Genomic DNA, 26,548 nt, shown 5'->3' on the forward strand with positions numbered 1-26,548 from the left:
ATATAGAGCTATGAGCTTAAAATGTTAAGATAGAAAATTGATTCAGATCCCAAGTTGATGCCTTTGCAGGACAAATTGTGAGCATGCGCACTGCATCTGTTCTGAGGACGGGAGGAGGACATCACGGTAAAACGTAGAAGCTGCGAAGCAGCGCAATTTTTTACACGCCGAGATTTGGTTTCACCGCTGCGGCAAAAACACTCCCGTGCTTCTGACGCGGCAGATGACTATGCCCGGTACAGCGTTAAAGTGCCGGATGTCTACCTGACAGGCCTGGCCGAGGTCTGGGCCGTTACTCGGGAGGAGAAATTTATTTCTTCATATGGGAGAAGCATGCGGGAAATGGTCGGAGGCTGCTGCGTGTGTTCAGACGAGCGAGGCTGGGCTGAGAACCCGCTGGTGTACTGTGATGGACACGGCTGCAGCGTCGCCGTTCACCAAGGTAACATTTAGCCGCCGTTAGCTTATAATTAGCGGGCAGCTGTGGTCGCTGAGCCCGGCGGCTGGAAGCGGCCAGCGGCGCTCAGAGGACGGCAGGTCTCTGAGGTAGGCTCGCTCTGTGTACGTGCGTGTTGCGAGCGTGTGGGAGGGGTAGGCAGGGTAGCAGGCAGGCGTGCTGTTTGTTGTGAACGCTCAGGGCCAGGCAGGCTTGCTGACATCAAGGAAGGATGGATGGTGCCTCCATGACCGGTCCGTGTGTGGCTGATCATGACACGCAACCAGTTTTCACCACAAGCCAGCCCCGGTGAGGCCCGCCGGCTTGGACACTTGCTTTGTTTTATTTACCTCGTATAATTGGGCGCAGCTAACTCCCAGGATCATATATCCATGGAGTAAATCGTCAGACTTGATTCTGCGATGTTTATTATTTACAGAGCCTGGCAAAAGTATTCACTTCTTGAACTTTTGTTTTATTCTTCACATTGCAACCGCAAAGTTGGAACAGACCAACACGACGTAGTGCAGAATTGTGATGTTGTAGAAAAGAAATGCATGCAAGGTGTGCTTTTTATTTTGTTTGTTTGTTTTGTTTTTACATTCAAGCTGTTGTTTGAAGGCCTCAGTTAGTGAACATCACTGAGACCAAAGAACATAGCAGACAAGTTAAAACTACAAATACTGAGTTTTTGAGCACTTTGAGTAATGTATAACAATGTACCAGTTTCATGAGGATCCACATAAACTATCAGACTCATCTGGCTGTAAGGAGATAATAATCAGAGGAGGAGCCAAGAGGCCCACGGTAACTCTGGAGGAGCTTTAGATATCCACAGCTCAGATAGGACGATTTGATGGGAGGACAACTATGGAGGAAAACATGCAGGAACAGATCTGAGACTCGGTCAGGTTTGGACTGCGGGTCTGTGAACATCAATTTTCAAGTCTTGCCCCAGATTGGGCTCTAATGCATCGACATGCCTTCGTTTACCTGCTCTGTTCTCTGTATTTCTGTCATAGTCCTGCTGGAAGGTGGAATTGTAATAGGATTTTCCACAAAATGTTGTTTCAGTCAGATTTGAATACAGATGCGCTCCACTTTTTCCAGGTTTTATGTTCGTATGGAAAATAAAAGCACATACAACCCAAGATTATGGACTTCTCTGTGTCCTCTAACACAAATTACAGTAATAACACTGAAGATTATGGCTGCCAAATGACAACGTGAACACTTTGCAAGGCACTATGAGATAAATGGAGTTTTGTCTCTGAAGTGACCAAGAAGTGCTTAGGTTTTATGATAGATGAGTTAAAGGCTGAAATAGCTTTAAAGTTTATGGCTGAGATGAAAGCGCCCTATAAATATGAATGAGATGTTTATGAGGATTATTAAAACCAAACTGCATCCTGTAGGAAGAAGAAACATGTCTTCTGCTGTGGATAAACTCAACAAAGACTATTACAGAAGAGCTATGAAGCAGCAGAATGGAAATAGTTTTAAATACAAAAGGGATTTATTTTTAAAATATGTGGAAGTTGCTTTTTTTTTTTTTTTACATTCTTACATCTTGTAATTTACCAAGATTCATAAGTTCACTTCTTCTTGATGTGCCAGACAACATTCTGTGAAATCAATTAGCCTTCTTCAGTACATTTAGTTGTTTTTACACATCTTTAGGATTTTGTAGTAATAAATGCTGACATTTTAACGTTTCACTCGTTGGTCAAACGGTTACAGATATTTTGAGTGATTTTGAGGTTTTGTTGGTGTGGCTGTGGGTCAGTGGAAAAAGTAATCTGGAAATGACTACAAAAAAAGAAATCAAAATAAGATTTTTGGTTTAATTTTAAGCTAATGGATCATTTATCACTTCCTTTTAATAATCAGGTAGAAATATATTTTTGTGAGCTCTATAAAAGCTGCACAGAATCCTGAATTATAATCAGCATTGCAATGGGAGTTTATGCAATATCATAATAACGTTTATGTTGAAGACAATAATTTATTTAGCCAGTCGAACAGATTTTCACTCACTTTAATGTTGACACCTGACGGTATTTTTGGTGATGGAGATGCTGAAACACGACTGTATAGCCCAAGTGGTGGAGATCTTTCCTTTTTTATTATTTGGACTTTGAATCAACTCTCACTGGGGGTTAAGCAAGTTTCTGACATATTTTTTTGTCATTTGTAATTTATTTTCAAGAGAAATAAGCAAGAAAAAAATGCCTTAAAATCAGATTAAGTATGAAGATATCAGAGATTTTATTTTTATCGCCCAGCCACATCTCCAACTTCTCCACAGGACATTTTTTTTTGTCATTTAGGTTCCTTTTTTTTCTTTTTTTCTTTTTTTGTTACTTAAATGTGAAGCACCATATTTTCCAGATATTGTGGAGATAATACTGCTTGTCTCAAAATTCAGATTGAATTTAAGATTGTCCCCAAGTCTTTGAACAAATATTATTTTATACGGCAAATTAGTTTATGATTAGGAAGCATTTCTTTTTTTTTTAAGCATTTCTTTTAGAGCATATTCTCCTCATCTTGTCAAAAATGTGTTTTTAATTAGACTGAAGAAGGGAAAAAAAAAAAGCAGGAAAATAGAAGTCACTTGGTTTTGTTTGTGCGTTTGTCCCAGCGTGCTACGGCATTGTCCAGGTTCCCACCGGCCCGTGGTTCTGTAGGAAGTGTGAGTCACAGGAACGAGCAGCACGAGTAGTGAGTATGCCAACATGTCTCACTCTTCCCATCTCACCTGCAATGACTGATTTTTCCGCTCACAGTGAGCTCTGCTGTCTCCTCTTTTGCCTCAGAGATGCGAACTGTGTCCCCACAAGGATGGAGCCCTTAAAAGGACAGACAGTGGCGGTGAGTCTCTGTCCACCTTAATTCTCCCGACGTTTCTCTGAGATCTCCATCAGTGCGCCTGAAACAGATTAAAGACCTCCATAAAGGGCCTTGTCATCTTCCTCTAATCTCTCTGCTGCTCAGGCTGGGCCCACGTTGTGTGCGCGCTCTACATCCCTGAGGTGCAGTTTGCCAACGTTCTCACCATGGAGCCCATCATCCTGCAGTATGTCCCACATGAGAGATACCTCAAGGTACAAAACATGCACGTCTAAGTGGAAAACCTGCATTAGTGCTGCATTGGAGAGCAGAGCTTTATCTGAAATCTGAGTGTTAGGATATACTGGTTAATCCCTGAGATTAGAGTCCAGTGTGCTATGCCATCTTTAATCTGCTGTGCATATTTTACGTTTTGAAGGGAGGGGGTTTTCCTTCAAAAAATAATCAAACTGGGTCTAAAAAAAAGAAAGAGAAAATGACCTATAAAAAAAAAAACAATCAAAGGAGCACATTTTTTTGTGCAGAAACTGGGAGTAAAAGTTATTTTTGTTTTTGCAGGAGACTCGTATAAACTGAACAAGTGTTAGAGAGATGGTTCCCAAAACCAAGTAATTCACTTTTTGCAGTCAAATAAAACTTTATGCTTCTGCAGGATGAGTTGAGTGGAGAACTAAGCTCCTTTTTACTTTGTTGTTTAGAGATGCACAGATCAGAGCTTTTATAATTAACTTTGATTGTCTAAAAATGGCTGAATTATAGAGCTGTCTCTCTTTGTATCACTCCAGATTATTGATCAAAATTCTCTGTGCATATAAACCAGAATAAAATTAATTACAGCATATCTGTTTTACTGCTTACTGACCAATTTTAACTTGCTAACTTTTTTTTTTCATATTTTCCATTCACTGGCTTTCTTATCAACACTTATTTACAAATCCCTAGATGTTGCAGCAGCTGCATATTTCTGTCAAACAGGGTAAAACAAAAGACAGTTTTGCTTTATGGAGGCCAGAGATTAGAAAATCATACAGCTTGGTTTTATCATGACACGGTGGTGATAAAAGTGTGTTGTAGTTGAAAAGAAGAAGCTTCGGCAAAGGAAAAGATAAACTGGGTCAAAGCAAAGAATGTCTAGTTGCTGATCACAACATCTACCTTCTTGGCACCAAAGGAAAACTAACTTTCCTAACTAAGTTTCTGCTCAGAAGGAGAGTTTAGCAGAGGTAGAAAATGAAAATATGCTGCTGTCCTTTCCAGACGTCTAAACTGTGTTGGTTGGCTGTCGTTCTTGACCAACAAGAACAGCAGCATTTACTCTGTTCAAATGCAAAATTCACTAATTTACTGTTAAAATTCCAATACTTTCATTCAAGACCATTAAATTATTACATATAGAGAGTCTAAGATTAAAGCAAGAGATTTTTAAATTGTTGTTTGGCCTGTTTTTTTGTTTTTTTTTTTCATTTTTTTATGTGGATGGCGAGAGGGTGAAGATAAAACTCATGTCCCTCTGAGAGAAACCATAGGTGATTGATGTTATAGCATGAGTTTCCTCAGCCCTGTTGTTGTGTGTGTCATGGTTTGTTGTGAAGTTTCAGTAAAAAGTATGGCTGATGGATAAACGCCATGTGGTCTCGAGACACACCGCTACAGCTACCTATACTGCAGAAGGCTCCATTTTGCACAGTAAAATGTGCATAAATAGTATTTTAAAATACTTTACTGTCACCTGGACGATCAACAGGAACTGGATTGGAAAAGAATTAAGTAATTTTAATTTGGGCAGTAACTCTAGTTAAATAATTGTATATATCTGTTGATTTTTAACCAATAGTTTGTTTTGGACGTTTGAGTCATTGATAAAACTTGAAGATAAAACCTCTGTCATTTCAGAGCTGTTTTGGCCTCTGAACCCTTTGTGATCCATGGTTCTAACGCAAGTTACTCTTCTGATCCAGAACAATCTTATTTTGGGAGATTGGCATGACAGAGTTGGTTCAAATGCAAGGAAAGCACTGAAATGGCCACGCTGAGGAACTGGAGGCTAATTTCAGCTTTATGTCATCAATCAATTGATTTGATTGATTTCATGATGTCTCCACTTTTATGTTACTAATTTAATTTCAATAAACGTGTCGCAGTGTTCGGGTCACAGATTCAAACTCGGATCAAGTCTATCGAGTAAAACAGAAGCAGAAAGAAAGTGCGTCTTATGTAATCTGCCCCTCTCATATTCCAAGACGACGGAATAAACAGTAAATATTTAATATCTGCTGTGGCCCATAGACTGGGAATGATGTTGTTTTCGAGCAAATTCCCTTCTTATTCAGCTTTGATTTTATGGACATACAAGTGTTTTAAATCACTTTCATTGGATGCTGTTGCACAAAAGTTTGGTGCCAATTTATTGTTGGATAACTAAAAACTTTCACTAATTTTTTAAATGTAAATGTAAGTGAGTTAATAAGCAGACTGCTCTCTTGAATCTACATTATGTAGGATTTTTATTCTGTTTTTTGTTTTTTAAAAACAAACAAGATTTTTATGTTGGTCACATAAATGTTGCCCCACACATCTATGCAGTGACTCAAATGTTGAAAAACCAGTGGCTAGCACAACACATGATGTGTATTGTATTATTCACTCTTACCTTTATTCTGTATTGAATTTTTTTTTTCATACTTTGTTGCTGTGCTCCCACCTACACATCCTGTAAAAGCCCTAAGCTGAGTGTGTCGAGGTCACGGTGACTGTTGTTCTGGGAACTCTGGAAGATTTCCAGTTGAAGCAGATGTAGGCTGGAGCAGCGTGAAACAAAGATGCACATTTACCATCAAAAAAGAAAAAAAAAATCCTCTGTATTCATTAGATTTAACTTGGTGTCACCTGTTGCTTCTCCTATACTCCTTAAACATACAGTCTTTAATGGCCGGCTGATTGTGTACAGTTCTGATAAACTTGAGTTAAGATACTTTGGTTCAATTTCATTATTAACACAAACATTTCTGACAAATATAACACAATATAACTTGTTTAATTTAAAACCAAGATCCACCAGCCAGGCTTTTCCTGTCAGTTTTTTTCATGGCAGTTTTCTTTGATTAGCTCACCTGCAGATTCAGATTTTGTGGATAGTATTTTTTCCTCCTAAGACTGTAACACATTATACTGGAAAAAAGGGGATTTATGTTGTTTTGTTTTTGATTTATGAAGCATGTGTCCCTATACATTTGTTTGATTTTAGTGGGATATAGTAGTTTATTTGTTCCTTAGTAGGGAAATTCATTAGAAAAACTGATGGAGCGCACTGAGTTACACAGCTTAAAAACCAATAACTAAAACTTAAATACAAATTCAAAAATCTAAAGAATTTCCTTGTGCTTGTTTTGTTTAAATTATGTTTTAATATTTTACAAATATTAATAAAAATATCAACAGCTTATTGATAAACTCAAAAAACTGCATTTAGGCTCATGTTTGTTGATGGACCTGAAATTTTGTGAATTCTTGGTTTTGCTGCATTAATGCAAATCTAATGTTAATTTCCTGATGGTGAAAAATGAACTGAATCTAATCTCTTTAGATTAATTTGATTCCTGCTGCTTAGCTTAAATCTCTGCATTGATTGTTAATCTCTAGTTGGCTGTATAAAACACATGCTGCTTCTATTAGCTTGTTAGTAGTTTTAAAACTATAATACCTCAATAGAAGTACTACCTTATACTTATTTATACTTCATAAATCCAATCATAATTGGATTATTTTCTTTTTGTCAGCCAAACAGTGTAGCAATCTTTCTTTAGCCAGACGACCAGCAGTGTGTAGCAACAGGTGGGGAGGGGCCAGCATTTCAGTACTCTATGCTGCACACAACAGTAGAAATTAGTTGCTGAAACTCCAGCATCTCTTTAAAAGCATGACAGTAAATTGTAGCGGTTTTGACACCATTACTAAAAAAAAACATACAAAGAAAAATTTTACTTTTCAATCCTTAATATATATTGATGCTGGCAGTAAAAAGTTTAAGGGGGTGGACCTTTAGGAGGACTGGATGCATTTCTTCAAGACTACTTTACTAGATTGCCTGAAAGTTTGGGTCCCTGGACGGCAAATAATATTGTAGTTCATCTACAACATGTGTCGTATCGGATAAACTCTCCTAAAAGGAAATCTTAGGATCATTTTGGAAATCCAGTGCCTTTGATGTGCGCACGTGCGTGCATGTGTGTGTGTGTGTGTGTGTGTCTATGCCTACATATAAATACACATGTGTGAGTGTTTGAGGGCCCGGTTTCATATTACTGTCAGCTACAGTAAATTGTATGCAGCTTTGCCCCGTCAGAGCCATTCATCCAGATTTTTTGCAGCCTGCATTCCTAGACAGCCTCACAATGGACAGCGAAAACTTGAGAAGCCACTCTTCCCTTTTACATGCTCGGTGCGGCTGTGTCTCCGGCTTTTCACTGCACGAGCGTCATCCTCTGAGAGCGAAACAGAGAGCTCTGTGGGATGTGGGGAATGGAGGGAAAAGGGAGAGAAAGAGCAAACGGAGACGGCTGGAGTGAAAAAGGTGAAGAGCCTGCTGTTCCTTTGTCTCGCACCTGTTGCTAGGCCTCTCCTGCCCCCTGCCAGCCTGCCCTGCTTGCTAAAGGAACGCTGACGGACAAGTACAAAGCTTGCTCATTTCATCTCGTGCAGGCCCACATGTACAGTTGAAACCAGATACTTGCATATGATGTTTGGAGAGTCGCATAACCTTTCTTTATCCTCCCTCCGTGGCTTAACATCAGACTAAACATTTCCCATTTTAGGGATCATGAAGGAGGAGTTCGATTTAATTCGGAGGTTAAAAATGAACTAAGAGTTCAGTCGTATTCAATGCATTGAGAAGAGGCCCGTCTTTTATTTGTCTTGCTGTGATACTCCAATCTTAAATATGTTTTCATTGACTGGAAAGCACAACAAAAATGAAGTTTTTCGAACCTCCACTCGTGTGTAATTTATTTAATGTGCTTGACTTGGTGATAAAGCTTCGGAAATCAATAGATTTTTAAAAAAATATTCTGATTTGTTGAATGAGTCTGCCTTTTACTTAATTTGAGAAAACCCAGATGATGATGTCATGACTTTGTAAACATCTTATTGGTTAATTCCAAATAATTGTTTTAAATTGAGGCATACCTGTGAATATATGTCAAGCCCACATCTCAGCACACAAAACACAAATAAAGAAATTAATAATTTTGGACCTCTATAGGTCTTGTTTAGCTATGAGTTCAATTTCCTTATGTCTGAAGGTTCCACATTCTTCTTTTTAGATAATTATATCCAAGTAAAAACAGTTCGGGAATGTTCAGCCACGATACTTTCCAGGGAGGAGACGGGTTGTGTCTCAGACGATCTTTTATGAAATGTGCCAAATCATTATAAAAGCCAAATATTGCAACTAAGTAGACTGATTATATTGGCCATTTCTACATTTGGTTGAAAATGAGAAACATTCTTCCATCAGTGAAGTACAGAGGTGGCACCATCATGGTGGGGGTGGGTGGGTGTTTTGGAACTGGTTCACTTCATAGATGGCTACATGAAAAAAGAAAATGTTGAAGCAACATCTCAAATCATCAGGCAGGAAACTGGAGCTTGACCGCAAGTGGGTGTTTAAAATGGACAATGAGTCTGATCATATCAGCAGATTAGTTACAAACTGCTTTGACCGTCACCCTCAATATCTTGATTTTTATGATTATTTATGTAAAATGTACTTTTTTGAGCTCTGTATCATCCTGTAATGTTACAGACGGCGCCTAAACGCTTGATCCCACAAAGCGCCGCCTTTTGCATGACGCTCTTCCTCGGAGCTGCAAGCTTCTGCCTCATAGAGCCCTTCTTCCCCCATTTCTCCCCCATTCAACTCCTCCAAACTAGCGTCAGCAGCAATTAGCAAACAGCTGGTGGGACTGCAAGTCTGCTGAGCTTATCATATGAACCACTTTGTAGTCCAGCGGTCCTCAAGATGGTTATAAACGGCATAATTAGAAGCATTGTGGGAAAGAGTAGGAGCTTATTGAGAGAGAGACCCAATTTCAAGATGTCAAATTACGTAGTAAAATGTGTTGTTATATATTTACAGCATTTTTATTACAACCAAAGGTAACCTGATTGTGCTATAGAAATGGCACTGTGTGCCAGGAAAATGCATGGTACTGCCCCTTTAAGGACAACAGAGTCAACATGACACAACACAGTCCCACAGAAAATTTCGTGGGCAGAGCTGAAAAGACTCAGTTACACCTGTTCTTTTGAAGTTTCTTTACTCTACTGGGAGAGGCTTGTCAAAGCATCTAAACCAATCCGTAACGATTAAAAATCAATACTACCAAAATACCAGGGATCCAAATGTAAACATTTTCATTTAAAGAACGTTGAGCTTTGGCAATTTAGCAAAAAGAAATCCTCTTGGTACTCTTCACTGACCAGGAAAAGTTCAGTCTTAACGTTGGACAGTGAAGGGAATCGTTCTCCTGATGCATTCATTGTGTGGATGGGAGCACCAAAAATATTTAAAGGTGATGACAGACGATCCAGTCTCCCTAAACATCTGGTGAACAGTTCTGCCGTATCAAACCCTGAAGAAACAATTTTGTTTTAAACCCTCATCTGCTAAACATCCTAATCCGTTACATTAGCGCTTTAATCTTTTATTTGGTGCAACTCCCTTTTATGTGTTTGCTCTGGTCACGTTGGTATAAACACTGCACATGGCTGTGAATTCTGAATCGTATTTCTGTCTTTCTCTGGTGTCCTCTGCCGCCCAGACGTGTTACATCTGCGAGGACCACGGGAGGGAGAGCAAGGCGGCCTGTGGAGCCTGCATGACCTGCAACAGGCAGGGCTGCAGACAGGCTTTTCACGTCACCTGGTGAGTGATGAGCATCGTCATCATGTTTGCGTTTGATGTTCGGCGTCTGGTGGGGTTCTACGAAAGGAAATGACAAAAGACGTAGACAAAACATCAAATATTTTGATGCTTTAAAATAGCGATTCTCCTTCTCTGCTGCAGTACCGCATTCATTCTTTTGAATACGTTGTGTACTTTTTCTTGTAGCTCCGTCGCTTACAGTGCGTTCAATTAATGTTAACTGAGGACTTAATTGAACAGCCTTAAATTTAATACTGAAATACAATAGTTAACATTATTTCCCATTTCAGAAGAGGCTCTGGCTATCTGCTTTGCAGTCTGACTGTACCCCTGTATTTGATTTGAACTGTTATTTCTCCTTTGCTTTAAATTCAGCGACGAAACCTAGAAATGCAACAGTCGGGGGAACTTGTACCCATTTTATGATCAGCAAAAGTCTGACAGACGTCTGACCTGCAGATGACGATTTCAGCTGATGACAAGTTTTCTTGAAGAGGAGTAAATGGCATCAATTTGTTGTTTTGTTTTTGTCTAAATTGAAGAGCTGTCTTGAAATAGTTAAATTAATTTAAAAAAAAAAAGATCAACAAGGGATGAGGTTGGAGAGCTTTCTGTTTGCATCTTTGGAAATCTACAATTACTACAAGCGTCTCAAGAAGTTTTGCTGGTGACTTGCAATTGTCTAGTTTTCATATTCATCTGCTCTGACAAAACCAAACAAACCTTTTTCCAGTTAAACTCACCACTCTTTGGTGGCACCAAATTACATTGATGGCAACTCTGCTTGGTATTGAAGTTGTTACTAAGTGAAGAAGATTCAAAGTTTGCTATTGTTTGTGTAAATTAAGTAGCTTATCTATAAAGCGCCTTTCACAGACACAAAGCGTTGTACAGCATGCCATAATTAATGAATGATAAGCCGCTACTTTGTTCACATGCTTTGAAAACTGCGACGCGGCTAATACACGGCTTTCTATGAACGGGTTTCAAAAGACCGTTCTGCTGCATGAGGAAGAGGACGACACAACTTCAGGACGACTGCAGGGTTATTGAGATTGACGCCAAAAGAGAGACTGAGGAAGTGTATGCGAGGCCAGGGATGCCTGCAGGATATTATTTAAACCATCACCTCACCTGACCCACATGAACACAACCACATCCCCAACACGCACGATATGTGTGGCACACAAAACCAGAGCACCTGACCCACACACAAATACATATGCACGCGATGCACATGCCACACAGAAACGGCGACGTCGCACAGTTCCTGACCCATAATATGCCACACGAGGCTCATGGCATACAAAGAAAAAGCGTCTGACCCACACGAGGCGCAACGCACACACACAATGTGACGCATCCACACACAAATGTGTATATGCCCCACGTGATCTGTTTGTCATGAATTACACAGAATAATAAAAAAAGGAAAACAAAATCTTTTGTGTTTGCATTTGTAAACAGTCAAAATAGATAAGACTGGTGTATTCTGGGAAAAAAATGCTGTTATCATCATGTTGGCTTTAGCTAGCTTGTTGTTTAACATTTACTTAATTCATTTAGTAAGTTAACATTAGCTTTTGGGTCAAAATTAGATATAATATTGCCTCTACTCTTAATATAATCAGAATATATTTTGAAAAATGTATTTTATTTTTCTGCTTGTATCTGTGTGAGAGAGCAGTCACTTTAAAATTGGGCTTTACTAAAGTTCTAAAACACAGAAAATGACGACAGACAACATTATAAACTATCTTGAGCTTCTTGTTTAGCATCTCTACCTCCAAGCCACATTTTTTTATATGCATTACTTAAAAGTCTGTAGATCTTGCTATAACATTTCCAAAAGATTGTCAGCATGCCCAGTACACAGTATAGAGCAGTTTCTCTATACTATGTTCAGTCTTCCTGTTACCTGCTTACCGTTCACTCCGTTTATAAGTAGCAGGCTGTATTAACAGTCTTCTGTAGAAAATAGTCTTCTTTGAAATGGCTCCTCACACCTTTTTGTTTCTCTGACTTTATTTTAGGCATATCTCTGATACCTTTAATATATAACTTTGAGTCTTCTTCCCTTCATACGAATTTACAAATAAAAAAATGCTGATATTTTGGTTTTGTTCCGATGTGACGTGTCGGGCCATCCAGTTTGAGGGAGCAGCTAATTACTTGTGTACCCTCAATGACAAGTGAAGGCATAGGTGTAATGAGTTTTCCTTGAAGTCCAGATCTTAGTGCATGGACTCTTTCTCTAGCCACATAGTGCAGCCAGATCTCAGCACGCAGCACGAAGCGAAGAGAAACCTTGTCTAAAGTTCCATCTTGAAGATCATCAAACATGCAAATTTAACTCAAGTACCAGCATCAACATAACATGTTATTGAAATGAATGACGGTCAAGTGCATTTATCTTGTCGTGTTTTGAATGTTCTTAATTAAGAGACCAAATGTTGACTAGGTTGTGAAGAAATCCGGAATAAACTTGAACTCATTCGGTCATGACTGATCTCTCGGGTTCAACTGTGTTGTCTGGTTTGTGTAGAAGCTTGACTCTGACCTATGACCCTGTGCTATGCTTTGCTCAGTGCTCAGATGGCTGGTCTGCTGTGTGAGGAAGAAGGCCCAGAAGCCGACAACGTTAAATACTGTGGTTACTGCAAGCATCACTACAACAAGATGGTACAGAGAAAATCATTGTTTGTGGATATAGCCTGCTTTTCCAAGAGATTTGTGTTGCTTCTTTTTTGTCATTATTGTGATTTTTTTAATATATACAATGAATGAAAAGTTGATTTTTTTTTTTTTTTTTTTTTACAGCAGAAGAAGTTGCGCTCAAGCGAAAATGCTAGTAGCTCCTTCAGTCATCCCAGGGGGCGCTCCAGTTCTCCATCGCAGGAAAAACATCACCACCATAAACAGAGGAAGGTAAACAACTCTTTGGTCTGATTTAGTTTGAGTAACTTGGTATTTACTAACCACCTGCAATATCTCTCCCCTCAGTGTAAAGTCACTTTGTTTTTTTTCCTCTACTCTTTGACAGAGATGGATTGAAACAACTTAAGTGAAACTTTTGCTATAAAAATAGTGAGGCCAGTCGGTAATTAATGCCAATCAGTGAGATCAATAATTAAGAATCTATATAGATTATTGAAAAAGACGCAAAACAAAGCAGGAGAAGGAATGTGTTCAATCAGTTTATTTATGTAGAGCCTGATCAGTGGAGAGAAACGCTTTCCCTTTCGCAGAAATAAATCTAACATTTGAAATCAACGTGCTAGAAAATATTTCCAAGATGAAACGGAGTTTGGTGTGGAAGAACTTTAAATGTGAGGGAATGAATTTTCAATTTAATCCTGAATTTCCAGGGAGGTAAAAATGAAAGAAATATTTCTTTAAATCTCTGTCAACCGTGAAGTTGACAGATGTTTGTTTTGTACACATGCTGACCATTCTACACCGGGTGTGTGTGTGTGTGTGTTTGTGCGTGTTTAAGAGTCATAAAGACAAGATTCGTCAGAAAGAGCGGCACAAGAAGTCTTCAGACAGCCTGAGCTCCTCCATAACAACAAGCAGTATAGAAAAGGTACAAACAGCCGAACCACAGACCGTCTTAAGACGCGCCGGTCACATTAGTTACATTAGAGACGTGACGCTAGTTGACACAATTTCTTCCATCAGTATTAAGGTTTTTTGACACACTTTGGTCAGAATGCAGTAGCATCGCATTACCGTCATATGATGACGTGATGAAAGTTCTTTGTCGATTTATAGAGTTGCGTAAATGCATTAACTGATTTTAAAAAAAAAATATGCGTTTACTACTAAAGCAAAAACTACAGCTAAAACAGATTGATATGTCACCCAGAAAGTACATTGAATAGAGCATGATAGCCATTATTAAAGACAGCCATCATTCATAAAACACGTTAAACATTCTCCTGTCGTTTTGGATGTGCATGGATAGATATCTTCAACACATCACAGCAGCAAAGACGGCGAAGGGAAGCCGAAGAAGCTGAGCTCCCACAGTCACGGTCATCGGAGTAAGAAGACGGGGAGCACCGGAAAAAGCTGTTCCTCCTCCTCCTGCTCCTCCAGCCCGTTCAACACCGGTACCGCCTGCGGCACTTCTATCACGGCGAAAAGTCGTTCCGAGTGTTTGTGTCTGACTGCTTTTGCGTCTTCCTGCAGGCGGATCCCTGTCGGCCACTCAGGATTTCCATCAGTTCTCATCGTCCTCCCGCTTGGAGCGCGAGCACGACCGCGGAGGCGACGACCACAACGGAGAGAAACGCAAGGAGCGCCACAGGAGGTCTGCGGTGCAGGAGGAGGAGGAGGAAGACGAAGAGGAAGAGAAAGATGGCAAAGATGAAGAGGAGGAGGAAGAAGAAGAAGAAGAGGAGGAAGACTGTAAATACCAAAAGCCCCCCGCGTTGACCCCGGCCGATTGTCCCCTCGCAGGGTCTCAAAGCCACGAGCGGACGGAGAGCAACTCGAGCCCCTTCGAGAACAAAGTCACCATCTCCACCTTTGGCTCCATCATGCGCATCACTTCCTCGTCGGGGTTGGGCAGCACCTGCAAAATCCGCAAAATTTCCTCCTCGAGCGACTACAAGCCCTCCAAATCCCTCTCAAAGCCGCCTCAGGTCAGCGCGCCTCCCGTCCTGGAGGACGCCAGCCTGAAGGACAAGATCGCGCCCCCGCCGCTGCCCCGAGAACGGAGGCACCATAGCAACAAGAAGAGCCGCCACGGCCCGGGGCGCCCGCGTGGGAGCAAGAACCGAGAGCGGAGGGATGAGGACCATCACCACCACCATGTGGACGCCCCAGCGCCGCCCCCCCCAGCCTTGAGTTCCTCTCTCTACCAGAGCCCATCATCATCGTCGTCTCACCCTGCTTTCCCTTCCACGCTGCCTCCCACCTCCTCTTCCTCCTCTACAACCTCTTCCTCCTCTGCTAGGAGTTTTTCTGCAGGTCGCAGCAACTCTTTGCTCGGCTCCGGTGAGTCTGAGTGGGTGGGCATGTGTGGTAGCCCTCTAACATCCTGTGTGTGTGTGTGTGTGTGTGTGTCTGTCTGTCTGTCTGTCTGTCTGTCTGAATGAATTGCTATTTGTTTAAACTCTGCTGTACTAATTTTCAAGCTCTAAATTGACTCTAAATTGTCGAGGTTTTTTTATGACACCCATCAGCTTATCTGAGAATCATGACCTCAGAGGTACAGAGGAAGTGAAAAGCCATCCAGGATCAACAGATTTGGCCTCGTGACACTGCTTTTATATTTTCTAAATCTGCTTCATAGAACTGTTGAATCTGTGTGAGGCAGAGATATTGTCCTAGATATGGTTTGCTGTGTGAGCTGCACATTTCCTGGCCTACTTTCCGACTCAGCCTCTCGGGTGCCTTACGTGTTTTTTGAGCTTCACAACTTGCCACAAGAGAAGAAAAAACCCTTAGGGTTTTTTTTTCTTTTTCTTTCCTCCTAGGCTTTTGAATTTGATTCCTTTTTCCCCGTCCTCACTCAGGTATCTACTCCAGTCTCAAGGATCCTCTCATGCTTGGTGGCGGAGTCTGCAGCACGCCTCTCTCCCTGAGTGGAGGAGTGTGCAGCACCTCCTTGTCCCTGGGAGGAGCGATGTGTAGCACCCCTCTCTCCTCAGGACTGCTTTCATCTCACGGCTCCTCGCTCTCTCTTCCGACTGTCAGCGCTGTTTCGAACACGCAGGTACGTCAGAGAAGATTCACTCAGACACCATCAGGAAACTCGAGTCATTGTCATTTCTAATCAGGAAAGAGAAACTTCGGTTGATCAAAGTGCTGCACAAGCTTGAAAGAAAACGGATTCCAGCTTCCCGCTGGCACACGTTGATGTGCCCCCAAGTTGCCTGCACATCAGTAAATAATCGTGTGCATGTGGATGCGATGTGAAACACTGAGTGATCAGTACGGCTAGAAAATATGTAAATAAATTCAGCATTTCATTTAATCTCGGCAGCTGTTCTGTGAAGACCTCAAAGGTCTGTTAGAGTGCTTCACACACACAGCACATATGATTTCAATTGATGGCTGATTAACAGGCTTTTGCTGAATTGCAATCATCTGAACGGGGTGTGTTGAAGCAGGGAAACCTCTAAAACAGTGTTTCTCATCTCTTGTCCTCCCCCCCCCCCCCCGCTCTGCATGTTTTAGATGTGCCTCTATTCCAGAACAGCTGATTCAAATGATTGCATGACCATCAAATGCTGCAGAAGCCTGTTAATCACCCAGAGATAAAATTCAGGTGTGTGGCAGAAGGGACATGCCTAAAACATGCAGGACAGGGGGGCGGTGAGGACCGGGGTTGGGAGACGCAGCGCTAGAGAACATTAGTGAACAAACAATGTCATAAAAGCCGAGAACTAAGGATGCCTGGCGAAACAGACACTCGGTAATCCATCGTCGGTCTCACAAGCGGAGCGCAGTTCTGCTCAGTTATTATTGGGATTTTCTACGTTGTTCAGGAATCGGTAGAATTAGAATTTCTCCTTTTTGAAACTTTTATGTGTCATTTTGGAAATTTAAACCTAATTTTGGCCAGATCAATTTTTCACAGATGTGCATTTCTTTTTTTCATTATTTTTATAGATTTTTGTTATATATATATATATATATATATATATATATATTACAAAATAAGCAAGTTACATGAGATTTACATTAAATAAGCTGAAGTAAACAAATGTAAATAATAAAATAATAGAGAGCAAATAAATAGCACCCATTACAGAAAAACAAAACAAAAAAAAAACAAAAAAAAAAACTGAGCACTAATCATTTTCTTAATTAATTTCCTTCATAATGCTCAGAAACTCAGTCATCGTTGAGCACATTTCTTCAAAATTGACTCCCTTTCCTCTGAAGGTATAAGCTTGTCGTTCCAGTTCAACAAAAGGTGCCGTCTCCTTCACCCACATATGATTTCCATTTTCCTCTGGTACATAGATATGAACCGCCTGACCTCAACGTGGGTTTTCAGTACCAACGGAGGCTTTCTGCCTGCCTGCCTGTCTGTCTGTCTGACGTTGATCTTTGTCCCTCAGGTCCATTCCAGCTCCAGCGCCTCCTACAGTCTGAACTCCTCTCAGCCTTTCGCCAGCTGTCTCTCCACAGCCTCGACACTGCCGCCACTACTGAGCCAAGGCCAGACCTCGTTGCCAGGTGACAACAAGCATATTTAATTTTCTCCTGCAAAAATACTCTTGCATTTCACCGGTAATAACTCTGCGTCTAATTATTCAAATTTAAACGCAGCAAAGTTTTCAGTCAACCTGTCGTCCTGTTAGTAATTTATCTGTTCTGGTTGTCAGAGTCCGACATCGATGACTGCCGCTTCCAGTGTCAGGGAAACTCGCCGAGAGAGAGTCTTTCCTCACAGTACGTCTTTGCTCTTTAATCTGTGTTTTTTTTTTTTGGCTTTTTAAATACATAAATATTAATCGAGGTCAGTACAAAGAACCATAAAAGGCCTAAAAATGTGATAATAAAGTAAATAAATTAGTCATTAAGTACCTCTTTACAGGTCAAAATATAAATATATTTGTAAATAAGAAAAATACATCTATATATAATAATACTTACTTTGGTAAATAATGAAATGATCACTACTAGTAATACATTTTTAGCTATTTACTGTATTTTAGTTTTAAACTTTTATTGTTGGCTTCTGATTGGTTACCCAGATTATAGAGTTAATATTTTTATTTTTTTTTTGGAACCAGCATATTTTATTAAATTACCAGCTTATAATATATTTATTGTACATTTTATTACCGCTGAAAATTATTATTTTTTTGTACTTAATTTAATATTTTACTTAGTAGTCGAGTTGATTATACAGTACATATAAACAATATATATGTTTTTTAACTGCGGTTTGCTTGTTGTCGCTTGTTGGAAAATAAGAGCTGGATCACTAACGAGGAGTTAAAATGAAAGCTGACCCAAACCCAGAGTCTGACCGGTTTTGTCCTTGTCCCTCTGCAGGTCTCCCATGAGCTGTCTACCTCTCCTGTTTGACCAGAGAGACGGACTGGGCTCTGGAGTCAGAGCCCGTCCTGAGAACGTTCCCCCTGCAAGCTCCCACATCGAGCTCCTGCTGGAGAAACACGGAAACGGAGAGATGGGGGTCAACAGTGAGTAGTCAGAAGACTGCAGTGGCTTCGTTTTGCTCTCAGTCTCGATCGGTTAAATTTAAACAATGCTTAGTTGTTTTGTTTATTGTGGGAACAAAGTGTGTAACGATCCTGCTGACTCACTCCTTTGAGTTTAGGAACCACTTTATGACCAACTGATTCCGCGCTAAAAACCACTCGTTGCTTGCTAAGCTGGTTTCCCTTGAGTAATAGACCTCAATTAGGTGCAGATCATTTGCCTCTTTGGTATTTTGAAATTTTGCAATTTTGGCTCCAGCTTCTTTGGTTACAAAAAGTTGTCTGTCACACATTTTAAACCAAGTATTCATCCTTGGGAATCAGAACCGTCTCTCTCCTGAACAGATGTGGCCTCTGGACTTTTCCATACTGTTTTTACTTACATATCGTAGTTTTTAAGAGACAAATATGGCACCTTAAGACATCTGAATATTGTAACCAAGGACTGTACCAGACTTGTGGTTCTCTCCCTGAAATCTTGCCTGATAAAATGTTGTGAATTATCTTATAAGACGATTACAAAGCCTTGATGTAATCATCTGGTGTTATCCCACATCGTTTAATTGCATTGTGATGTTCTCTGACTTTGAAGAATATAATAAAAAATTCCCTTTTTTTATTCTAACATTTAAATAATTTTGCTTACTGACCTGAAATGGGAACAACTAAATTTATTGTCGAACAGTGTGAAAAATCTGATTTCAACTATAAATGCTTGAAAACTCAATATCTGTGCAGTGGATAGGTCATAGTTCAACATTACACTTATCTAATTGTGCTTTGAGCGCTTCGGTCTCCATTTTTCTTGACAGCAACAGACGATCTGTCCAAACGTGAGTTTCTGTAATTTAACCTTGATATTTTGTTGGTCCAGAAAGGAAAGAAAAAAAAAAAACATGTTGTGACACCAACTAAAATGGGCCAGCTTCTTCATTTATTTTCTAAACACGTCTGACTCAGCACATAAAGCTTCACTCTTCAGTAAAGTTTGTTTTGCTTCTGCTGGCAACGTTTTTATGTGGGTCTTTTTCAGTAACGTGCAGGGCTGTTTCTAAGCAGACAGTGCAGATCTAGTTGGATAAATACATACAGATGGGTATCTGCAGCTCCCAATATAACCTGTCATTGTAAAGTGAAGATTGAAAGGAAAAACCTTGACTTTTTATTTAAAAAAAAAAAGATCTGTATGGCCTAAAACACAGTTTTGCAAGCGTTATGCATGAAAGCTGTGGAAAATTATGGCTCACCTGGTAAAAATAAACTGTGCACTATTCTGACCGCGGAAAAAACACTGGCCAGTTATCTGATCACCCTCGTTAACCTTTCTTCTCTCTGGAAATCGCCCATCACTGACAGTTTCTTGCGACATTCGCGCTCTCTCTCTTTCAGTTGTGGAGATGTTGAAGTCGCTGCACTCGCTGCAGCAGGAGAACCAGCGCCTCCAGGACCAGATCCTCAGCTTGACGGCGAAGAGGGAGCGGCTGCAGCTGCTCAACACTGAGCTGGCGGTGCCTTTCCAGCCCCACATCCACACCGGGCCGGGCCTGCACTCGTCCTCGCAGCTCAGCTTTCTGTCGTCTTCTCAAGGTTAGGTTCTTCGTCTCTTGGCGCCCTTGGGATTCTGTCCCCTCGTCGTGCCACGGAGCCTTCCCACACTCCCACTTCCGTTTAGCAGCACCAGAATGTTAATGTGATTAAGCTTGAAGAGAGACGGAGTCGTTCTAACATAGTCGTTTGCTGTGGTTTTACTGAACGTAATAGATTGTGATGAATGTAGAAATTGTAGTTTTTACCCTGTGAATGTTCCTCTCATTTCCTTAGACCCCCTGAGCACCAATAAGAGTCCCCTCTCCAAAAGCTGCTTCCTGAATGACACCTCCTTTGTTACCTCATCAGAGGTGAGAAACTTCTCCTCCTTCTTCACAGGGCCGGGCAGCGTGGCTGAAAAACGAGTCACAATTTCGTACCAGTTGATATCGATTATTACTGGGGGGGGTTTTTTTGTGCGTTTTAAATGGCTGAAATACTGCCAAACTGGTGATGTGACCTTTCCTGCTTTATCCACAGTTTCCTCTCCAGTTGTTGCACTCATCTTCTCCACACAGTTCCTTTTACTGCTAAGCAGTTATGAGGCGTAGTGGTAAAACATGAAACTGCTGCTTCGCAACTTACTCAACAGTTTATTGACTAACAACCCGTTGATCACTAGTCAACAGTGAGTGAATGAGTTAGTTGTTGCCACCCACTTTGCACAGCTAGCCATGAGAGGCTGACCGGCTAAAGTCTTTCCTCTGCCTACATCCCCCAGAATGCTGTGCACTTCTGGATCAGAGTTCAGTGAAATGATTGAAAATCCTATTGGGCGCATTACCCTGTTGATATCGATCACCTTTCTATTGCGATATCACCAAACACTCAGGCAGCGTTATCACTATCAAATCTCTTTAGGAGAATAATTTCTACTGTCTTGTTTATTTTATGATAAAAGGAAATGTGCAATAAACGGCTAAAAGTCGAGTTTTTGTGTTTTTCACCCAGGAGCTCCACTCTAATAGTCCGTCCCGCAGCAGTTCGTCGCTCTCCTTCCAGGGTACCCCGCCTCCTCAACAGAGTCCCGCCTCCTTCGGCCAGCCCCTGCTGAACGGTTTGAACCGAGGGCCCAGCGACGCTTTGGGGGGCATCAGTCAGTCCGGCGCCTCCGCTCTGCCGGTGGGCGGGCTCATCGCGTCCATCGCAGGGAGCCCGCAGCTGAACATGAACGGTGTCCTGGGCGGTCTGAACGGCGTGATCCAGTCTCCGGCGCAGAGCGCTCAGCAGCCGTCGCTGCCCGCCCTGCGCCCCCAGCCGCCTCCCCTCAACGCCCAGGCGCTGGCCCAGGGCTTCCAGCTTCCCAAGAACGCGAGCCCGTATGTAGCCGCTTCGCTTCCATTTGTTGTTGTTGTTAGAGACGCACTGATCCACGAGATGAGCTTTAATTCGTTGTAGACCACTTTGATAAACCGAGGGCCATGTCATGCGAAAGTATTCACACTCCTTGATCGTTGCGTATTTTGTTACATTATGACCATAACCTTCGATGTACGTTATTGGGGTTTTGTGTGATGGAACATCAACTATTGCATAAACAGGAAGAAAAAAAAAGAATAAATTGTTTTCAACGTTTTTGTCACAAACAATAGTTTGAACTGTGGTCTTCAAAATGCTAGCTTTTTGTTTACGGGAGCAGATGCTCATATCTGACACAAATGACACTGACCGAAATGTTAAAGATGAGAAAGAGAGGAAAGAAGAAAATGGGCGCATATCACCAACTGATATTACCATTGCAAAGTTTAATAGTAAAGTTGCCAGCAGAAGACTTTCTAATGGTGCGTTCACACCAAAAGCGTTTTGGTTTGCATTCGAAGTCTATGTGGAGGCGCGTCTAGGGCCGTTGCGGCGCGCTTCAAGCATCTGGTGCGGCAAGATTTGAAGCGTTTGGAGGGTCCGAAGCGTCAAGAGCGTCCAATGGAAGACGACGGCTAGAGCCGACGTGTATGACACGCCCTCAACGCACCTCCACATAGACTTTGAATGTAAATCAGATGCGCGAAACACTAGGTGTAGTGCAAAATGCCAAGCGTCTTCATTCATAGTGCACACACGTCAAATTCGAAGCGTCGAACGCACCGTCATATTGTGCAGCCGGGTAGACAATGTTACGCTGCTACTTCCAATTCACAGAGATGCACCTTACGTAGCTCTATCATGTCGACTCTCAGTAAAAATACATTGAGCTTTATGGGGTTTTAAATATTACGAAATGTGGAAAAGTGAACCTATTTGCAAGGCGCTGCACACTTGAACTCCTTGATCTTTGTTTTGGTTTTAACAAAAACCAGTGCTACACTTTATCCTTCAACCAGAGACATTATTGCCTGCTCTGTGAGCTGACCTGGTGTTTTACGTTTGTTCCAGGTCTTCTTTTCTGTCTGAGCAGCAGAAGCAGCTCCTCCTTGAGCAGCAGCAGCAGCTCCAGCAGTTCCTCGCCTCGCAGAACTTCACACCGGTAGTGGCACTGTTCTTATCACTTCATCTCGTACGTCTTGATCGTGTGCATGCAGTCAGACTCGTTAAAAAGAGAAACCGCGTCTCTCCTTGCAGCCTGAGAAAGTGTAGTTGCCTTCATCTCTTCAAAAACCAGGTCTGCTAGGTACAACAGGAAGGGATGGCATTTAATACGCTGGTTCACTTAGCAGACAAAGTCAGATGTTACTCTATAATTTGTTTCATATGTAGAAATATTTGTGTTCATCAGTGTAATCTCAATGATTACTTTCTTTGATTTTGTTATTGACTTTCATGCCTATAATTATTATTAGTTATTACTATCTATTTCTTATTGTAAAAAAAATATATTGTCTTTATCCCTGTTGGTGTTGCTATTATGATGATTACAATTATTACCGATATGAATATGATGGTTAAAACAGTTTAACTACTATTGTGGCCCTAACAAATGGTCACACATCTAAATAGAGCTCACATAATCCTAGTCTTCCTGGTCTCAGTTTACAGAATCCACTTTATTTAGTTGCTGTCTTTAAATGTGGGTTGATTGCAGCACGAGTTGTACACAGAACATGTTGAGGTTGCTTAGTGAAAATGCCAAGTGCTAAGCGAATCTGGCTCCTCCCCATATGGAGTGCTTCTTCCACCAAAGTGATGCAGCAATGCTTATTTGACTTGCAAACTGCTGAAAGTCTGCTGGGGTTTCAACCAGTCATGCGCTTTGACACTCTCTAATTATAGAAACCAGTTTGTTTCCTGTTTGACTGTGAAGCTGAGTAGTTGTCACGATAAGGGGACTGAAGATTTCTTATTTCTGTTCTGTTACAAAAACAGGTAAAGATATGAATTTCAAGGTTTGTTGCAGTGCATCTTGGAGCAAGACGTCTCAAACTCCTCCAGCCTCGCAGGATTCAGAGCAAAGTGATGATTCTGTAGCTCTAAATCTTGTTCACCTCCGTTGAGCTGGTTGCATGCCTCCCTGCAGTTTAACGCTCTCTCCCTCTCTTTGCTTTTCAAACGCGGCTGCTGACCATTGAAACGGGAGTTTTGTTTGTTTGCTTTTAGCTCTGATCACAGATTAGTTAAGCCACAGCACTCTCCTCCTCCTCCTCCAGGAGCAGCAGGCGGTGGTGTGCCAGATGCTGCAGCAGCAGAGACAGAGGGAGCTGCAGCGCCTCACGCTGACGGGAGCGCTCAACTCAACCCCTAACTCGCCCTTGATCTCCCAGTCGCCCAACCTGTTGTCATCGGCAACCGCGTCTCCCCTACAGGGGAGCCAGGCAGGGGGTCTCTTTGGTCTGCAGGACAATGTGCTCCACAAACCTGGGGTGAGTGTTGCTGCAGGATTTCACAGCTTACCGAATCCATCGAGGTTCGAGCCAACAAGCCGTGATTCTGATTTTTCCTCCAGAGGATTAAAACTCTGGCTGCTGCAACGAGTCAATATGATCAAACCTTTCTGAAAGAAAACAGGCGTATTCTTTCATCTTCTTCTGACATTTGAATGTTTGTTCTGTTCTTTTTGAGGATTTTTTTTTTTAAGCCGCAGTGATGCACAAATATCCTTGTTGTCTGACCTTTCTGAAATAGAGTAATATCTTTTCTATAATTAGATGCATCTTCCAACATCAATCAGGGTTTCTACCTGAGCCTGAAATTAGAATTTGATGTTGGTTTTCTATTTCAGGTTAAGAGAGAGAAAAAAGAAGAGAATAGAAGAATTAGTTTTTCCAGACTTTATTCCTTATCACCCTGTCTGCATGTTTTCTCTTACCTCCATTTTTTCTCACTCTTGTAAATGTTTTACTTTAATTCTTAAGCCTAAATATACAAATAAAATGAATTATGGTTCACATTAAAGCAAATATATTGCATATATTAACAAAACAAACTTTTATACACTGGTACTTTTACAAGTCCAAAAGACTTGCCAAATGTGATTCTACATAAAAATGATTCAAGGTTTCAGAATACAAATCCACTAAATACTTCAAAAAATAAGAATCATGCATTTCATTTGTTTCCACGTTATGATTACGGGTTATGTTTTGTCTGTCACCAGCCAAAATCCCAATAAAATATGGTAACGTTTCTGGATTTAATGTGATCAACAGTAATAAATAAATAAGACATTCTAAATAATTCTTGCTATTTAATTGCATTCTGACATTTTTTTTACCCCCCAGACAGCGGGAGAGAAGGCAGGAGACAAGAACGGCTGAAGTGTTTTTTTCCCCCCGCTGCTTCCTGTCCAGTTCGGATGACGACGTCCCGTCAGAATCGCCGGTTTCTGTGAAGTTCTGGGCTCTCGAGTCTCTCCCTCCTCCGTCATCTTTGTCTGACAAACTTCTATGAATGTAAAACGTGACATTAAGGTGAAGTTTTTTATTTGTGTGTGTGTTTTGAAGCTCTTAATATTAGAGGTCCATCTTATGGTTTTTATCATTGTCATTTAGGCAGCTTTCAGAGAGCATGACTACAGTGGTCTCTTCTTTAAATTGCACTATTTTGTTAGCTTGACCAATGGGGGCTGCTTATGAAGCTCACCGCTGCAGGAGCTGGGTGGGCGTTTTTATTTTTGACGTTTGACATGAAGGTCAAGAGTTTGGCTCTGACTACTCGAGCACTGACATCTCCCTCCGCCGCGCAAAACCAGCGCTTCCAGTCGGTCCGCGAGGAAGCACTTCCGGCAACCTCCCGCTGTCTTCCTCGATATATTTCGTCTTCCCGTATGCGTTCACCCGGTTTCGTCCTCATCCTTTGAGCGTTTCGGCCTCGCCCCGGCACTTAAGTATAAGATGTAGTCAAGTTGGTGTGTTGTTAGTGGCGTTTCCTCATTAAGCTAGTTATTACCTCAAACTTTCTGCCAACTGTGCTCCGTTGTTTATTTCGTGCTGAGTCATTACCGTAGCAGCCTTCAGTGGATAGGAATGACCACCTAAAAAAAAAAAACAACAAAAAACAAAACAAAAACGTGGCATTCATTCGATTTTAACGTTGAAAAGCAAAAAAGCGTCATGCCGTCAACAGTGAGGGGCGTCTTGCTTTTTCGTTCCATCCCACGATGAGAGTTCCTTCCGTATTTTATACCCTTCCAGTTGCTGTCGAGATTAAACAGACGAAACCAAATTTTTTTGGAAAGGGAATCATTGGTTTTCCCGAACGAGTGTGCGTGTTTAGTCATCCACAGACTCCCTTCTGAAGGATGCTCAGTGGGCCGCCGCGAACTGAAGAGGTTTATGACTTGTGAGTATTTTTGCACTCTTGTCCTGAAGTTCTTTGTGTTTCCTTCCCACATGGATAACTCTTAACTAGCTCTTCTTTTAGCAATACTGGATAGATAATGCCTTAATAAATGGGGTAGATTTACAGGGAGAGCCCGCGGCCCACAGGCTCACTCTGTCCTCTTTGTCTTTGATAGGTTTTGTTTCTATAACTCGGGCACGTGGAGGCTTTTATCGTTTGTTTCTAAATGAACTTCTTAAACTCATTTATACTTTTGATAGCTGACTGAAGATTTCAACAGTGAAAACTTGTGAATAACCGTATGGTCAAGTGTCAAATCATTTTTCTATTGTGACTTTTGTGTTCACACGCAGAGCTCTTTAGTTTATTGTTGTGCTTCAGAAGACTGAGAAACGATAATTTGTAGCACACGTTGCAGTCATAGGAAAGAGTTGAACTCTTGATATAGCAGTGTTTGATGCGTAATGTGACTGTTATCGGCACTGAGACGACAGCGAAACCCCGTCGTAGAGGCTGACCTTCCTCCACTCTTGATTCTTCGACCGTAGCCCGTTTGACTTGGTTTTACCTACACATCGATTTTCTCTAATTTACATCTCTCACTTGAGTTTCTGAGCTGTTTACTTTCTGTTCGCAAGTCTCCCAAACTGTCGGTGATGGGTTTGTTTCACAGATTCAAGCGTCTCCCTGGTTTGTGAGACAGTGCCTTGTAAAAACAAAAAAAAATTCATTCCTCTTGAACTTTTATCAGATTGTCTGAAGCTACCAGAAACTTAGATTTTCTTTTTTTTTTTTTTTTTTTTTTTTTTTTTTTTTCATTAAAAAAAAAAAAAAGCGGGTGGGGGAAAAAAA

The 26,548-nt window shown here is 41.2% G+C and overlaps 1 protein-coding gene across 1 annotated transcript; it reads left to right on the forward strand.

The window, feature by feature from the left end:
• On the forward strand, positions 1-26,508 carry LOC106951896 (MLLT6, PHD finger containing). Its single transcript, XM_015039675.1, has 20 exons — positions 1-442; positions 3,081-3,160; positions 3,256-3,310; positions 3,434-3,543; positions 10,108-10,211; positions 12,800-12,893; positions 13,032-13,139; positions 13,708-13,797; positions 14,179-14,326; positions 14,406-15,215; positions 15,737-15,936; positions 17,291-17,408; positions 17,558-17,624; positions 18,234-18,382; positions 19,790-19,987; positions 20,222-20,298; positions 20,939-21,306; positions 22,358-22,448; positions 23,566-23,778; positions 24,637-26,508. Exons 1-20 carry the CDS (start codon positions 334-336, stop codon positions 24,670-24,672), a joined length of 3,225 nt encoding a protein of 1,074 aa, XP_014895161.1. The 5' UTR covers positions 1-333; the 3' UTR covers positions 24,673-26,508.
• Positions 26,509-26,548: the final 40 nt, after the last annotated feature.

The sequence above is a fragment of the Poecilia latipinna genome, unplaced genomic scaffold (assembly GCF_001443285.1).
Source record: "Poecilia latipinna isolate Pla-1442-1.1 unplaced genomic scaffold, P_latipinna-1.0 Scaffold478, whole genome shotgun sequence".
NCBI lineage: Eukaryota > Metazoa > Chordata > Actinopteri > Cyprinodontiformes > Poeciliidae > Poecilia > Poecilia latipinna.

Bases quoted from the DNA above. Each gene is read 5' to 3' on its own strand.
- LOC106951896 (XM_015039675.1), top strand. From the start codon at position 334: ATGCGGGAAATGGTCGGAGGCTGCTGCGTGTGTTCAGACGAGCGAGGC. The intron at 3,311-3,433 runs GTGAGTCTCTGT...TCTGCTGCTCAG, and splicing joins TAAAAGGACAGACAGTGGCG to GCTGGGCCCACGTTGTGTGC. The intron at 20,299-20,938 runs GTGAGAAACTTC...TTTTTCACCCAG, and splicing joins CCTTTGTTACCTCATCAGAG to GAGCTCCACTCTAATAGTCC.